Source organism: Tyto alba, unplaced genomic scaffold (genome assembly GCF_018691265.1).
Source record: "Tyto alba isolate M040663 unplaced genomic scaffold, T.alba_DEE_v4.0 Super-Scaffold_6, whole genome shotgun sequence".
Lineage (NCBI taxonomy): Eukaryota > Metazoa > Chordata > Aves > Strigiformes > Tytonidae > Tyto > Tyto alba.
Window position 1 is genome coordinate 13,678,571 of NW_024881327.1, and position 16,105 is coordinate 13,694,675.

Sequence of the window (16,105 nt, forward strand, 5' to 3'; positions counted from 1 at the left end):
CCTGACCTGCTTGCACCTCTGGCAGAAAAAGCTTGCTGCAAGTCAAATGCTGCCAGTCAAATTTTAAACCACAAAAATAATACAGTAAGTTGTAAATAAAGGCTCTAAGCCAACAAACTGGGGTGCACAATCAAGTCTGTGCAGACAAGGAGAACCCCATTGGCCTTGACAGAGCAAGAAGTGCAAGTGAAGCTGTTGCCTCTGTGAATCCATATGCAAAGTTGGGAAGGAGATTAGACGCTGGGGACATTTATTTCAGTGGTCTGTATGAAGAGTTTGCTGAATTACAGTTTGGTCTCTACCTTTTCACTATTTTTTTCCTAATTCCTCTTCCAATTAATTTAGCTTTTTGAGGGACTGCATCCCAGTCATAGGTATGAAAATCTCTGTTCAAAATATTCAGGTTACAAAAGGTTGGTTTGTCTGAATTTTCATCTGAACACATTTAGCTGAACATCAGAAAAATAGAATGCAGAAAGTAGAAATAGTTGGTAATTAGATTGATTCCAGTCAGGGAGAGGAAACAAAGGGCCATGTAACTTTACTTCGCTGCTCACTAAGCTCAAGCAGCAAATTATACAGTTTTGATAAGAAATTAAAAAAACCCAACCCCACTCAGTGTAAATAATTCACATGAGCATATCATTCAGCATGCTTATGAAATCAGTCATCCAACAATTTTGATTAACCAATTTGTTTTAGAAATCATAATCAGTTAATGAATCAAGAAAGGGCTGAATTCCTTAAAATAAAATAAATTGCTCATAGGAAATCGTTTGACCAGTTCTAGCAAGAGGAAACCAGGTTAAGGCCCTTCACATAGCATTCTGCCGCCTGAAAACCCATAACAGAAATGTGTTTTTCATTTTCTTAATGTAATTTAATAAGGAACTTTTCATCATTAAGTATTATAATTCCATGTACTTTATGATGCCATTAGATATATTTACACAAATTAAGTTATTTGATATAACTGCATTATTGTTCAGGATGCATTTTTAAAATGGGCAAAATAGAAAGCAACAATGCTAAAATAACATTACAAAATGTTACAGCAAAATTCCAGTGTAATATAACTATTGTTCAATCACTATATGAGAATATAAAAGAAAATAAATCAATTTAAAAAATTAAGGCTAATCTCTGTTCTTGGCATTCACTGATGTTAATAAGAATTAATGGCACCGAAGCCACCATCTTGGAAGTCTAATAATACATTGCAGGGCTGACAAAATGGAATTCTGTTTAAATGACAGAAGAAGAAGAAGAAAGCTGGGACTTTTGAAATAGCTTTGCATTAATGCCACCGTATGTTTTTCTTCTTTAAATTGTCTAATATGAAAACCAGTAGTTTATATACAAAATAAATGATGATGGACCTTATCTAATAGGTTTTCAGTTCATCTTTGGACATACATTCATGCTGCAGTGGGGTTGTGGCAGTCTTGCTCTGCATTACCAAACTGGTAGTTTCCACTGGACCTCCCAGGGACCACAAATGAAGCACATGATTTTAAAAACAGGTTTTGATTATTTCTGTCAGCCAAGATTGCAAAAATATTTGGGATTACATGAAATGTGTTATGATTTCACAGAGATTCAGACAGTGCATGCTTGCTGCAATAAACTGCTTGAAAATTGTATATACAGGGTGGCAAAACCAAGAGGCCTCGAAGCTACATTTGTCCAGGTTTTGCCAACTGCTTGGGGCAGATGGAAAACTTGCATTGAAGGCTATAATGTTATTTTCTTTCAAAATCTTGTAAAATCCTACCAACTTAAAAATCATTAGCTGTGGATTGAACTGGCAATACTGAAGCTCAAGAGGGTGACATTTTAATCTCCTGTTATACTAGGGTGATGCCGAGTCAGACGTGTACACCAGTGGGTTGTGTTGCACCATCTACTTGAGTGTTTATTTGTGAACTTTTAGAAATATGTGATCCGCGGACATGCTCCAATCCTATGCGAATATATTAGTCCCCATTTGTCTAAGATTTTCTGGAGTCGTAAAAACTTGGTAAATGTAGAATCAGTCCATCTGCTACATGGAGTCTGCCATTTTTATGAAGGGTATCTGCAATGCTGCTGAGTACATTGATCTTATGCTACAGCTGTACAAATGGTTTGACTTCAGCGTCAGTTCACAGTACAGCCACTGACAAAGCTGATACAGCACTAGAAAGGGAAGATTTAAAGCTGTGCTTCCATATCTTTGCAAAAAAAAATTCTTATTACTATGTAATGATGATTATTAAAATTAATGTAGTCAGGTGGGTTCTAACTGTGTCAGTAGTGGTTGAGGTTCCTAACACCAAGTTTGTATTTGGAAATTATTAGGCATGGGTTTTTCAAGGAAGGTGATAGGAAGCTGCTCTCAGTAATTTTGCTAGTTTTGGAGTGCTGTTATGCTTTTAGCTCTTGTGAGCCCTAGCCTTAAGTCTCAGTGGTGTTGAGTATGTAACAAACATTCCCGTTTTAATTAAAAATGTGTTACCTAAGCCTTTGGAATTTGGTTTGGGTTGGGGTAGCCAGGCGTGTTTTCTGACAAAGCTTTTCCAAAAGTACGAAAAAAATTTCCACAAAGTGGCGACCTCCCACAGGAAAATAAGAATTTCAAGGTTAGTAGTCAAATGTTTCCTTTGTACAGACCGATTTATTTTCTCAAGAGGCCACGGTATGTTTTGGGCATGTATGGAAAGAAAGGCTTCTTCACAGTGGTGGGAATGGCCTCACCAGCGTTGCATGGTGGGGGAAATGGGGAGCACCCCCATTGTGAAGCTACACTGAAATCCACGACACAGTGGCTGTATATTGTCCTTCCCACCGGGCTTGCTGTGCGGGAAGGAGGCACAGAAGGAGGGAGGTGAACGCAGAAGGTTTTTGCAGGGCAAGTTGTAACCGCCCAACTGGTCATTTCACAGGTTCAGAGGACCATCGCAAAACAGATTCAGATGGTAAAGCAGATTGGAAAAGGTCGTTATGGAGAAGTCTGGATGGGAAAGTGGCGTGGCGAAAAGGTAGCTGTGAAAGTGTTTTTTACCACGGAGGAGGCCAGCTGGTTCAGAGAAACAGAAATCTACCAAACTGTCCTGATGAGACATGAAAATATTCTTGGTGAGTGACATTCCAGAGAATTATTTGATAATGTACAGGTTCCTTAAGTTTAATAATTTTGTATTTGCTGTGGTCTGATGTCCTTTCCTATGTGCTTTGTTACCTGCTGTGCTCTGCAATTAGCCACCCAGCACTTTTCAAAAGAAAGACATTTCAAGGATTACTGACACATAAATAAAAGTTAAAAAATAATGAGATTTGGGGGCTGTTACTCCAAACACCACACATCTGTTTCTGCCTCCTGTATTTCCATATCTGGACTTTCTGAAAATATGATAAAGGCTAGAGGTGAGGCATAGTTGCATGGAAGCAAGATGAAAGAAATATGTTATTAAAATAAAACTATTGAAGTGGCTGACAGTCTAGAGTTCTGAGCAGTCAACAAAACCCCTGAGAAGTATTAATTTGAAAATCATCTTCTTTTTTTTGCAGGATTCATTGCCGCAGACATTAAAGGTACAGGCTCTTGGACCCAGCTGTATCTCATCACTGACTACCATGAGAACGGCTCGCTTTATGATTATCTAAAATCTACTACCTTGGACACAAAATCCATGCTAAAACTGGCTTACTCCTCCGTTAGTGGCTTGTGCCACCTGCACACGGAGATCTTCAGTACTCAGGGCAAACCCGCTATTGCCCACCGTGACCTAAAAAGCAAGAATATCCTGGTGAAAAAGAACGGTACCTGCTGTATAGCAGATTTGGGCTTGGCTGTTAAATTCATCAGGTGAGTAGAAGTGAGGAGGAAAGTTGGCAAACGCTGGTTTAGTTGTCGGCGGAGGGAGCGTGCACGTGTGAGTAAGCACCTGCAGTGTGCGTGCACACCTTTCACCCTGCGCTCACCTGTGTGCGAAGCGGGGCTACCTGTGTGGGCGAGGATGTCGTGTAAACACATAACGCAGGTGTATGAATAGTTCTGAGTTTTTGGTTGCTGAGCACATTAGTTGCATGTGCATAAAGGTTCAGTTTTCATCACTTCGCCCTCAATAGCAACCGGAGTATTGCTACCACATCCTAAAAGGTTGTAGCACCGACAGGTTTAAGTCGTGTCCGTAAACTCGTCACTGAAGCTTTTAGCTTGCCTGACCCCAAGATAATTCACTCGCAACTTACACAGAATAATACTAATCATTTGCACAAGTTGCTAATTGGGATTTATTGAAAAGCACCCCGTTTGGGCTGCTTTTTGTTTCATTTCCTACAAATCAAATTGCTGAAGTACAGATTTGATTTTTGAAATGGCTTTTAAATTTGATTTAAAAAAAATGGTTGTCTGTTTAAACAACTTAGAGCAGACAAGTAGGACTTACTCACTCCTGGGGTTTGTAAAGGAGTCGTCACTGTCTGACAGTTGCGTTCAAAAGGAGCTTGAGCTCTCGGCAGTGCTCCTGGTGGTGGCGATGTGTGTGACAAAGTCTCTGATTTTTCTGTGTGTAGAAATGTGGCTATAGGCTGAAGGTTTCAGTTTCAGAGGTCAGTTTTGAAATCATGTGCTCTCTGAAGTATCAAAAAAAAAAATTAAGAATTCTGTACAAAACTTTAACTGAAATTGTACAGAAAGGCAGTTTTTATGTGCTCTTCTCACCATTCGCTTACTTACCAGGTTTCTTGGTGAGGCTTTTCCTTTCTGAACCTGACCTTTCTTTAGGAGATGAGAAAGGAATATTTTTACTTGGAGGAACAGGGGCCTAGAGAGCAACTTGGAAATACACTGTTTGCTGTAAAAGTTTCAGGGGTGAAATTCGCCCTTTGCAGGTATACCTTGCCTGACAAGTGCAGAGCAGCACACTGCTTAGGTATGAACCGAGAAGAACTAGGAACTGTGAAGTGTTGGTATACAAGAAGGTGAAATATGTATTTGTCACAGTCCAAGTGGAATTTGCATTACATACTGGGCTTGTTTTTCATACTGAATCTTTCCTTTGACAGCATTTCTCAGGCAGTGCCAGGAACGGAAAAAAGTAGTTGAAAGGGGTGTGCTCTGCTGAAGCCAATCAGTTTACTAAAGTTATCCACATTTCTCATTTTGCTTGAAATATTGAACAATGGTGCAGGTCACTAAATTTATGTTTCATTCTTGGAGATATATAGAAATGCCACCAACATACGTATGATTTAATGACTGTGTAAGTGACTGGTTGTATCTCAGGCTTGGCTTTTTTTGTTATTTTCATAACGGTAGGTGAAGAAAATTGCTGTAGGTGAAGAAAATTATAGAAGTAGTTGTATCATTATTCAGTTGAGATTTTGTTGTATCCATCACGTTTAAAATGTTTACATTTTGAAGGTGATGAAAGGGAAACGGACCTTTCTAGGCAAACCACAATATATACCATATATTAAACTTTTAGAAACATGAAAACTGGTACAGCTGAATTTGAGTTAATAAGAAAAAAAAAATACAGTCACATAATTAATGGGAATTTAGTTCCTGTTAGATATACCTTGTCTCTTCTGGTCAATGTGAGAGGTGTGACATATTTGGTTAGATTTGTTTACACACATCTTGATGTGTAAAGGTTGAGAGAGATCAAATATAATCCATGCACAAAAAGTAGCTAGGCTCCTCTTCCTTGCAGATCCCTTTTGCTACAGCTAAGTGATACTGCCCCAGCTGTTCAGTGTTCTCCATTAATTACTAAGAATAAAGCATTAGGTGGTGGAGTATGTTAAGAAAACAGCATTTGATGAAGATTTGATTGTTATCACCAGCATTAGAACTTGGGCTAATGCTAATGAAATCTCAAAAATGTTACAGCATCCCTGTTGAGTCTTATCTCCATTGTGGTTCTGCATTTGAATGCTTAACATAGCCTCAGGCGGGTCAGCCTTTTATGGAGGGTTGCTTTCACACTAAGAGGCTTTCCTTGTAAGAAATGTTCCGTTAAGATTATGCATTACTTTTGACCTTGTTTGAGAGTGGATGTGGTGTGAATTTACCACTCCTCCTATCTAAATTGCTTTCTTTTCAAGCCACTTTACTGTGTGTTTGATGTCTTTTTTTTTCCCCCTTCTTTTTCTTTTAGTGACACAAACGAGGTAGACATACCTCCAAATACCCGCGTAGGAACAAAACGCTATATGCCGCCTGAGGTGCTGGATGAAAGCTTGAATAGAAATCACTTTCAGTCGTACATCATGGCTGATATGTACAGTTTTGGACTCATCCTTTGGGAGATAGCAAGGAGATGTGTTTCGGGAGGTAAAGAGCTGGGAGATAACTTTTAATTGTGTCAGTGAACTCCATTTATAACCCAAATCTTCCATTACATCCTTTTCCCTGGTTAAGTGTTTTTACTGTAATAAGCAAGTGTGGATAAACCGTACAGGTAACTCTCTTGTTGAAACTTATTTTAAAGCATCACTCAGTGCTATTTCAACAGCAGAGGTTTAGTCATGTATTTTAATGGCTCATTTGAAGGCAGTGAATGCCTGCACTGAAGAAGGAATATGGAGCTCACTTGAGGGCCTTTTCCAATGGCAACACATTTTTGCTGGACTCGGGGTTATTCAACTATTTTAGCAGAAAGAAAATAGGGATTTCGTTGTTTTGTTAGAGTTAAATAAAAGGAAGAGGACAAACAATTTGACAGTATGCTGTGCCACTATTTAAAATAAATAATTTGTTTACAAGACAAGTAGAAAAAAAAAAAAGAAAAACAAACCAAAAGGAAGTGTCACTTACTACATCACTGTCATACCAGTGATGTGCTTCATTCCCTTCTGATATCAGGCATCAAGCATGAGGACAGCAAAGATAAAGCAATGCACCCAGCTGCAGACTTGGGGCATAGATCCATCCTTGTACACTTAGGCTACATGTCCTTTCTGCATGTACAACTCAGTGTAGTGCAGAAATGATGGGTGTTATTACCTCTGTTTTTCCACTGAGGAAACTTAAATGCAGAGAAATGATTTGGCAGTGGTTCCGTGCCAGATCGGTGGCAAGTAAGAGTAGAGCGTGTCTCTCTCGGGTCTACGCTGCCTTCACCAGACTCTATGGGTCTTTAAAGCCTGCAGCATCGTGCTGAATGTTCACTCCATGCTTATCCTAGAGGAGCTGAATTTCACTGATGAGCAACGTGATCCCTGTGTTTACAAACTGGTAAAGTGTATTGCAATGATGCAATGTAGAATTTGTAATATTGTTGTCACTGTTGCTGCGCACAAAGAACGGTACCTTGCCATGTTCTGAAAAGGCACGGAAATGCACTTTAATATATACCCTGTCCACTGATAAGGAAGAGACCGAATTCAGGGTTAATTCTCTGCCATATTTCTCTAATAAGGGCCCTGTGCTACTAGTTCTTTCTGTGATAACTTACTGGACATTTCTGGACTGGACAGCAGTGGTAGAAACTGTCTCAGTCAGCAAGTAACTAAGATTTTGGATTAAATTACCTGGCCAGCCTTTATATGTTAATGGTTATGTTGGAACTTGACTGTGTAATAAACTTCTGGGGCAGGGAAGTCCTTTTAAGGAGAAGTACCTCTAATTGTTAAACAGTATGATCAATCTGGTATAAAGTGAGAGGGGAACAGGGTAGTGGAAGATGCTTTCTGCAAGTGATGGGCAACTAATTTCTTCTTTCAGGAATAGTTGAGGAATACCAGCTTCCATACCATGACCTCGTGCCCAGCGACCCCTCGTACGAGGACATGCGGGAGATTGTGTGCATCAAGAGACTACGCCCTTCATTTCCCAACAGATGGAGCAGTGATGAGGTACCGTCCCTCTTAAAATGCAGCCTGTGCTTTTAATCAGAGTGAGCGAGTGAGGTTGACTCAATTCTGCACCGTACTGAGTGAGAAGGAGCTTTACCACTGGTGTTAGCACCAGTCACGGTGCAACAGCGCTCAGGAAGGAGCGTGACCTTCTCGGTTATCCCCACGGAAGGTTACAGAGCCCCAGGGGCCGTAGCCCATGGTATGTGCACGCGGGTTCCTCGTGTGCTGTCTACCAGATCCCACAGCAATAGCAGGCTGTGCTCAGACCTTCTTAGTCTCTGTTTTCCTCTTGCACTCATTTTGCTTTCTGTTCCTTTTCTGTTCCTGGCATTAATAGCATTAAATCAGTGGCTAGCCAAAGATTTTGAAAGAGAAATTATTTTGTGGTGTATAGTGCAGTGGTAGCGTACTCAGTCTTCTGGCAGCTACTTCAGTGTGTACTGATGTGTGGGCTGTAATTCCAACCTTTTACCTTATTTTTTTTTTTTTTTTTTTTTTTTTTAAGAAGGAAATATCTTCAGTCTCTTTGAAATGAAATGAGCATACAGCTTTTCTGTGATCACAGGTGCGCGGGCTTGGAAATGTGATTTTACTGTGATTCCACGCTAACATGAGCACAAGATACTAAGTTTCACTCTTACGGTATTGATGTGCAGTAGTACTGACCACAGTAGCTGGGCTGCACCAAGGGGCACCCATCGTTCACCCTTTTACATCTTACAGAAAAGAGTGCTCATGTACCTCTTTGCATTTTAGCAAAGATTGCTACAGACGTGGTCTTTCAGAGGAGATGTAGGATCCAGAAAATGCTTTCCAGAATAAAATGAGGAGGTGAGAGGGCTGGAGGAAAATCAGAACTCTCCCTGCTGAGCACCTGTAATGGAGCAAAGTTGTGCTTGTGCGATTGGAGATGAACAGTTGAGGTACTGCAGGCAAACCTGCCGACTGCTCTCGAGATGCTGTGGAGGAGGGGTCATTAATCATGTTAATTGGTACAGTTTAACGCTGTAAAGTTTTCTACAGTCGCAGAAGACAGCTGCCATTTGGGAATAGCAGTGTGTAGATGAATATTCTGCAGGTAGATGAAATATTTAGGTGGCATGAGATGTAGGCAGATTGGGAATGTGAGGGCAAAATAAAACAACCTCCCTGGGAGGCTCAAGGGCTTGTGCAACAGCCAGTGTGGGAGGATCTAACTGAGAGTCACCTGCCTCATCCTCTCCCTACCCAAATCCCTCTGAGCCTTCAGACCGGGAGTGGAAACACGGGAGGAAGCTTAAGAGCAGCTGTAAGTTTGTTTGGCAGCTTTTGAGGAGACTATCCTTTGCAAAAATCAGCTGAATTTTGACATACAAGATTGAAAGATGGTTAATATCGATCCTGGGAAGGGATTTTGTGTGGTGGCACTCGGGGTGTGTTTGTTCTGCTACCACACATATCAAGGATTGAGGAGGCTTGTTGAAATAACTGTCCTTGATCAATGGGTTAGCGCCATCTGTAATCTCACCTCAGGCATTCTAGAGATGAGAGGCAAATTCGTTAGTGCATAAAACCTTGTGTATCACCCAAACACATTTATCTGAAATGTATTAGGCTGGTTTCGTCACTGCTGATGGGGTTTATGCTAAATGCCTGTCAGGACCTGCACTGCTGCCGGGCCAGGAGCTTCATGAAAACAGAGAGCAAGTTGGATGAGATGGAAGATTTCTCTTTTCCTATGGCAGCAAGCAAATCTTCAGGCAGCGTAAATCCTTACACTGGCGGGGTCATCACCCGGTTGTGGTGGTTTACATGGTGCTTTATGTTTGGAAGAAGGTGGTAGATGCAGAGTGGGAATGTATGCTCCTTTTCCAGGATGACAAAGGCAAACGCTGAGATGTTGTCAGTGAGAAAGTTGTTGCTGAGAGCTGGAGGAAGGTCTGGCTATGTTTTGGAAGCGGGCAGGGGATGGAACGGGACAGGGCAGCGCTGAGACAGCTGCTCACAGGCAGCTTTTTGGCAGGGCACGGGTGCGTGCTCAGGTACCTCAGGGGCCGGTCCCTGGCTGAGGAAAATTAATTCCACTGAATTTGTACAGCAAAGGGCTCTCTGTACAGACCCACGCTTGTGTGGGTCAGGCAGTGCGAGTTTAGGGAAGGGGAAATTAGAGAAGTGCTTTTGTGGAGTGTACGGCCAAGTCTAGACTATAACTTGTCATAAGAGTAATTGCCATGTTTGGAGAAATCTCCTTAATATACAGGAAACAAAAGCTCTGGAACAGCAGTACCAACCAGAATGGGGGTTTTTGTGGCTGCCCTTAGAAAAGACCTTTTCCCTTCAGTTTTTCAGCACTGCCACCAACTGCAGTCCCCTATTCCACTGACTCAGGTGGGACTTTCTCTCCTGTTTCTCTCTGCAGTGCCTACGGCAGATGGGGAAGCTGATGATGGAGTGCTGGGCTCACAACCCCGCCTCTCGGCTCACAGCCCTGCGGGTCAAGAAAACACTTGCCAAAATGTCAGAGTCGCAGGACATTAAACTCTGACTCGGCCAGAGGCAGCTCTCGTGAAGGCCCATGGAAGTGGACTTTCTCGTGCAGGCAGAAGTCCTGAAGAGGTATCGAAAGTCTTCACATTCACTGAGTGCAGTCATGCTTAAAAGCAGCTGTAAGTTTGTTTGACAGATTTTGAGGAGACTATCCTTTGCAAAAATCAGCTGAATTCTGACATACAAGATTGAAAGAGGCTTGTCTGCCCTTGTTTACACGGGGAAATACAGTTTTAGTGACTGGTTTGAGATTATGCATGTTGCTTTCCATGAAAGCCACTTATTATTTTATTATTATTATTGTTATTATTATTATTTTGATTGTTTAAAAAGATACTGCTTTAAATTTTATGAAAATAAAACTTTTGGTTAGAAGTAAAAAAGATGTATATTGTTACATTAAAAAAAATTGGAGAAAACTGTGCTGAAAATGAAGGCAAAGCGAGTTTTTCATTTATAAAGAGACTGTTGCACATCAGCATTTAAATAAAATAAACAAGGCGATTGGGTCCGTGCAGCTCAGAGGAGCTGTAATGGAAACAGTCTTAAAAGCCACCTACCTGAGGAGATGACTTTGCACAGCCCTGCACGTGCGAGATGGAGCCCAATTACATCTCTGCCATCGTTAGCACAGGCGGCCGGGTTCCTGTGGGTGGCCTGACCCCGGGGAGGTCGTGCTTAAGATAATTGGGAGCCATATGAATATGGTTCAGTGTGACTTGTCTCTTCGTGTTTCCAGGAAGTCTGATGGGTATGGTGCCAGGATGATAAACAAGTGCCCCTTTTCTCCGATGCTTTTTTTTTTTTTTTTTTTTTTCTTTCTTTCTTTCTTTCCCCCCACTGCAAAATAAAGTATTTTGTGTGTGAGTGGAAATGAAGTACACATTCGGATCCAATGGTGAATTTGAAACTGCTGTGACCGACATACACCACCACTGGGTAAGAGGAAGTTCTTTGTGAGAAAAAGGTATTAACTTGCTCTTTCATCCATGTAAAAGTGAGGTATCCATCTACAACCACAGTTGGGGAAAAAAAAAAAAAAAAAAAAAAAAAGATTTACATTCCCTTTTTCAAGGGAAAGTGAATAACCTCAAAAATTCCCATTTTTGGGGTGGCAGTCATTTTTCCTCAAGTGTAAGGAGACCTGGTGCTTCCTGGCTGCAGTAGGAAGCTGGTGGGGAGGGAGCATGGGCCTTGGGTGGGCGGGGGGGCACCGCAAACCGAACAATTTGGCTCAAGCTTCACCTGCCTTACTATTTCAGGTGGCTTTCCAGCAGCCTCCGTGCCTCTGGGAGCCACGGCGCAGTAAGTGACGGTAGTGACAGGCTCTGCCGCCACGCTGGGGCTGCTAGGTAGCAAGAGGAGCTTTTAGGGGAAAAAAGCAATGGGAAACGTATTCACTGTCTTTCCCCATTCCTCTTTCCTGGGGCTGCAGCAGTTGCTGCGATGTTAATACTACAGAAGGGGAAATGAGAGGTGAAATATTCCCTGTGAGGTGTTTTCTTTGGAAAGGTGGTTTCATCAGATTATCAAAGATGAGCTGTATGGGAGTTACCAGTATACCCTTCTTTACCGTTCCTTTATTTTTTAAAATTTTTTGCCTGCCTGTGTCTTGTTTCACTAGATGGTGTTCAGTTTAATTTTGAAGTAAGTCTTTACAAATGCTGCTTTGATTATGCTAAGCCTGTTTCAGAACTGATATAATTGCCATGCTGGATTTAGCCTCAGCATTTCTGTAATGCTTCTTTTTTCCCTTTTTGGACAAAACTGATTTATTTGTGGTAGGTAGGTATATAATTGGGGTTTAGCTTCACAGCTCCCTGAAGGTATTTCTAGTTGGAAAACTTACCATTTTATACTTTCAAGCTAACAGAGAAAAATGCAGAGGTTCAAGAGAACCAGCAGGACCTCCATGATTATAGGTGTTAAAAAGTTTAATCAGAGGATTTTTGGTAATTAGAGTGCTTTTTCCACAGTACAGTTTCCCTGCCTGTACCCAAAGCTACCGAGCAATACAAAAAGAAAATCTCTGGGAGTTAATAGTACACTGAAGCCTGGCCCCAAGAGGGGCAATGCTGGCTTCCCTGTCCTTAATAAACAGCGTACTTGCCTGGCTGAGAGTGGAGTTTGCTCCTCTCCTTGGCTACCTTGGATTGAAGATTTGTGGCCCAAAATGAGAAGGACAGCCCAGCCTCTCTTCTCTTACCTTAGTGAACGGAGCCACGGGGTTTCTATTCTCACTCCTCTTGCCTTCATGCCCTTTCATAAAAACCAGCTCCGCCCCAAGGAACTGGGGTTTCTCGGCTCTGATGAAGCAGATGGAACCACTGACTTTGGTGGCGGTTGGGGGAGGCTCGGTCAATCCCACCTCCGAGCCCGGACACACAGCAGGGATGCTTCTTCCCTGCCTTGTGTAGTTGAATTTCATGTCTGCTTTCCTCAAATAGTTTTGTTTTGTTTTGTTTCGTTTTGTTTTTTCTTTTTAATTATCATGGCTCTCTCCAGAAATATTTTGGAGGGTGCTTTGGTGGCTGGTGGATGCGATGCCTGCGATGCCCCTGGTGTCTGCCATCAGTGTGCTGTGAGAGGAAGGGCCAGTCACTGGTTTTCTGAACAAAGTCTTACTTTTTTTAGTCCGAAAGAAAGGGATCTAAGATACTGGTTGATAGGTTACATAAAGTGTGTATGTTAAATGTTCAAGTTTATGTGTTTTTTATATATATATATATAAATATATATATATATATACACACACATATATATATTCAGTTGGGAGTCTGGAATAACTCCAGGATGTGGATTAAAAGTAAACTATTATGGATGATAAAGCACTAAATAAAACATATTATTTATTTATGAAAATACATAAATGACAAATCACTGCAGCGGTGCTATATAGGAAAATAAATAAATATATATATATATACGAGGAGACACACTCAGAGAAAGCAAAGGGTCTGCAGTTGTGTAACTAGTGCCTGCCTATTTTCTCCCAAGACTTGAAAGGCCAGATTTTGCCCTCAAATCTCCTACCCACTGTAATCGATGCTATTATAAAGGAATATTCCTAAGGCCAGAAAACAGCCTAAGGCAAGCATGGAAGTCGTTTGTTCTAGCACTGTGACATTCAAGTTACTGCCTGCATGGTTGACTTTCTGCAACATTCAACATGTAATTATTATGGTTTCAGCATGTACAGTGACTACAGGTTAGTACATTTATTTTGCCAGGTGTGGCCTTTGAATGTCACTTCCAGATTTTGGTAGTTTCACAGTGCATATTGATGAGAGCTTGGAGGTCAGTGGCGGAGATAATCGTGGTTTCAGTGCCTGCAGGTCTAGAAATCTGGTTTTCAAATGTAAATTACTGAAGGAAGTTTAGTTTAGGAATATGATGGCATAGGTAAGTGGGAGAAGGTGGTTTAAAAAGAACACCCAAAAAGAAAGAGAGATGCCATCTAGCAACTGCTATCCTTTCTATAGCACAAAGTTATTTCTGTTAAAGAAAAGGTTGACAGTGTAAAGACTAAGAAACAAATTTGTGTTCTTTTTTGAGAACCAGTGCCTTATTAAACGTGTAAATACTGTAATTAGAAAACCTGAGGAACAAACTGTTATGTTGTATTTGTTCAAATTGTATATGGTTCTTTTAACATTCCCCTAAATAAAATTGTTTCCATCTCTCCATGACTGAGATTGCTTTTACTTCTTACTTTTCATGTGCTTGACAAGTAAATGCTTTGGGTTCCATTTCCCTGGCTAGATTATTTTGACCATGTCTCACTTTATTTATTTATTTTTTATCAGATTTTTCCTCAGAGCAAACAAATAAACAGCCAAGATGTTGCATATGTTTCCACTGGCATAAAAAAGCATCACCCCTTTCACAACTCAGTGAAGAGAGAAATAGCAATTAAAATAGTGTTATCACTAATAGAGCAGTCACTTGCATTTTGTGGCTGATTATGTAAATCTATAGAAATTTGGCACTCACATAATATTTTTGTGAGGCCCCCCCTTCCGATCTTTCTCCCACATATTTATGAACTGTGAGTACTGTTTTTAATAGCGCAAGAGGCGCAGGAGGTAATCTGTGCACAGACTGAAGCTAGGTTTTCTAGCCCCATGTTTCAGGAGGAAAAAAGTTGCAACCAACAGACACCGCATCCGCTGAAATGTGGCATTGCTTAATGCTGAGAGACATCGAAGCATGTGTATCACTACGTACAGAGAGATACTTGGATGTATTTATGTTTACGGCCTGAGCTCTCATCTCGTCCTGCAGTGCCATGTTGCAGCATGCAGCATTCACCTCAGCGTTTCCCAAAGTGTAATTACCTTGCTGGTTATGTTCAGAGAGGTGGGTAAACAGCATTTTTCCCTCGAGCCCCATCTTACCACTGACTTAACACCGACCCTGCAGCCCTCCTGCTTTGCCCCAGGACATCTGTGATCAGCGGCGGAGCGTTGCAGTTGTTCTCCGGCAGCGTTGCCACAGTCCCTCGGCCAGGCCATGCTTGCTGCATGTCGTCCCTGGCTTGTCACTGTATCCCATCATTTTGGGGCTGTTTCTGCTCCTCTTGGCCGCCCAGTGCTGAAGGCTATTCAGTGCTCCAGCACAGCCTGTCTGGGCTGTACCTTCTCCAGCATGCTGCTGAGATAGGTGTTTCTGCAGCTGCCCTCCGTTCCTCCCATCCTCCTTGCTTTTTTCCCCTAACTTTCTAGCCATGGGTTTTGGGGGCAGTCCTAGGCTCTGCTCTCATTTTCTTTCCTCTCCGTCTCAGTAGGTGCCTGGCTAATATTCAGCCTTTGGCTTAGCTACCTCTATCCTCTGCAGCTGTAGGCAATGCTGGGACTGTTTTGCTTCCATTCAAGGCTGGCAGAGTCATGCTGCTGTCCCTTGCGAAGACCAGAGCTCTGCTTCCTCATGAAACACACCAAACTGTCCTTTTCACTACCTGGGAAGGAGAGTTGCAGTCTCACCTTCAAATGCAGAAACATCGGAGCAGACACTTTCAGGAGACTCGGGAAGAACAGCTAGAGGTAAGGTACCTGAAGGAAAAGTCCCTGAAGGTAAGAAGGGAGCTGCTTGGCCAATGCAAAGACTGCAGGCTACAGCAGGCCCAACCCATGGTGCTGGCAAAAATCAAAGGAAACCAGAGTTTGGCAATACATGTAGACAGTTTGGGAATACTGGGATGGACAGAAAAGAGCTTGTCTCCTGTGAAAACTTAAGTATGCAAAGGGAAAGGCAGCCAGACACCAGGAAATCTAAAAGCAGTGGCTGTGTCCAAAATGAGCATCTTAATTTTGCAGAAACCAGCCCTGCCTGCAGCTCGGCTCTAACTGCAGGACCACATGGTGGCCAAAGTTTCCTTTGAAGAAGTTATGTCTCGTGTCCCTTGGGATACTGATCCTCCCTTCATGTCTTACCTCCAAGTCCTCTTTGTACATAATCTACCTCTTCCTATTACAGAGAAGATTTAAAAAAAAAAAAAAAAAAAAAAAAAAGAATAGTTCTCCCTCTGTGTTGCCAAAGGTCCAGTGGCTTTTGGATGGAGTAGACCTGTCACTGGCACTTGACCACAGCTTTGTGCCATGCTCGATGTACTGGAGCAATGCCCAGTATTTCATCTGGACTCGGGGCATCAGGTCTTGGCTCAGTAACCTGCCAGTCCCCAGTAGCTGCAAGGGACAGCCGCACGAGTTGGCACTGCGGGGCTGCTTGTGCC

The 16,105-nt window shown here is 42.0% G+C and overlaps 1 protein-coding gene across 1 annotated transcript in view; it reads left to right on the forward strand.

The window, feature by feature from the left end:
• The window catches only part of BMPR1B (bone morphogenetic protein receptor type 1B), an 86,239-nt gene extending 75,527 nt beyond the window's left edge, over positions 1-10,712 (forward strand). The window contains exons 7-11 of the mRNA XM_042807596.1: positions 2,925-3,117; positions 3,550-3,847; positions 6,147-6,322; positions 7,715-7,845; positions 10,247-10,712. Of these exons, the coding sequence (XP_042663530.1) occupies positions 2,925-3,117; positions 3,550-3,847; positions 6,147-6,322; positions 7,715-7,845; positions 10,247-10,372 (924 nt within the window). The 3' untranslated portion in view covers positions 10,373-10,712. The remainder of the gene's footprint in view (positions 1-2,924; positions 3,118-3,549; positions 3,848-6,146; positions 6,323-7,714; positions 7,846-10,246) is intronic.
• Positions 10,713-16,105: the final 5,393 nt, after the last annotated feature.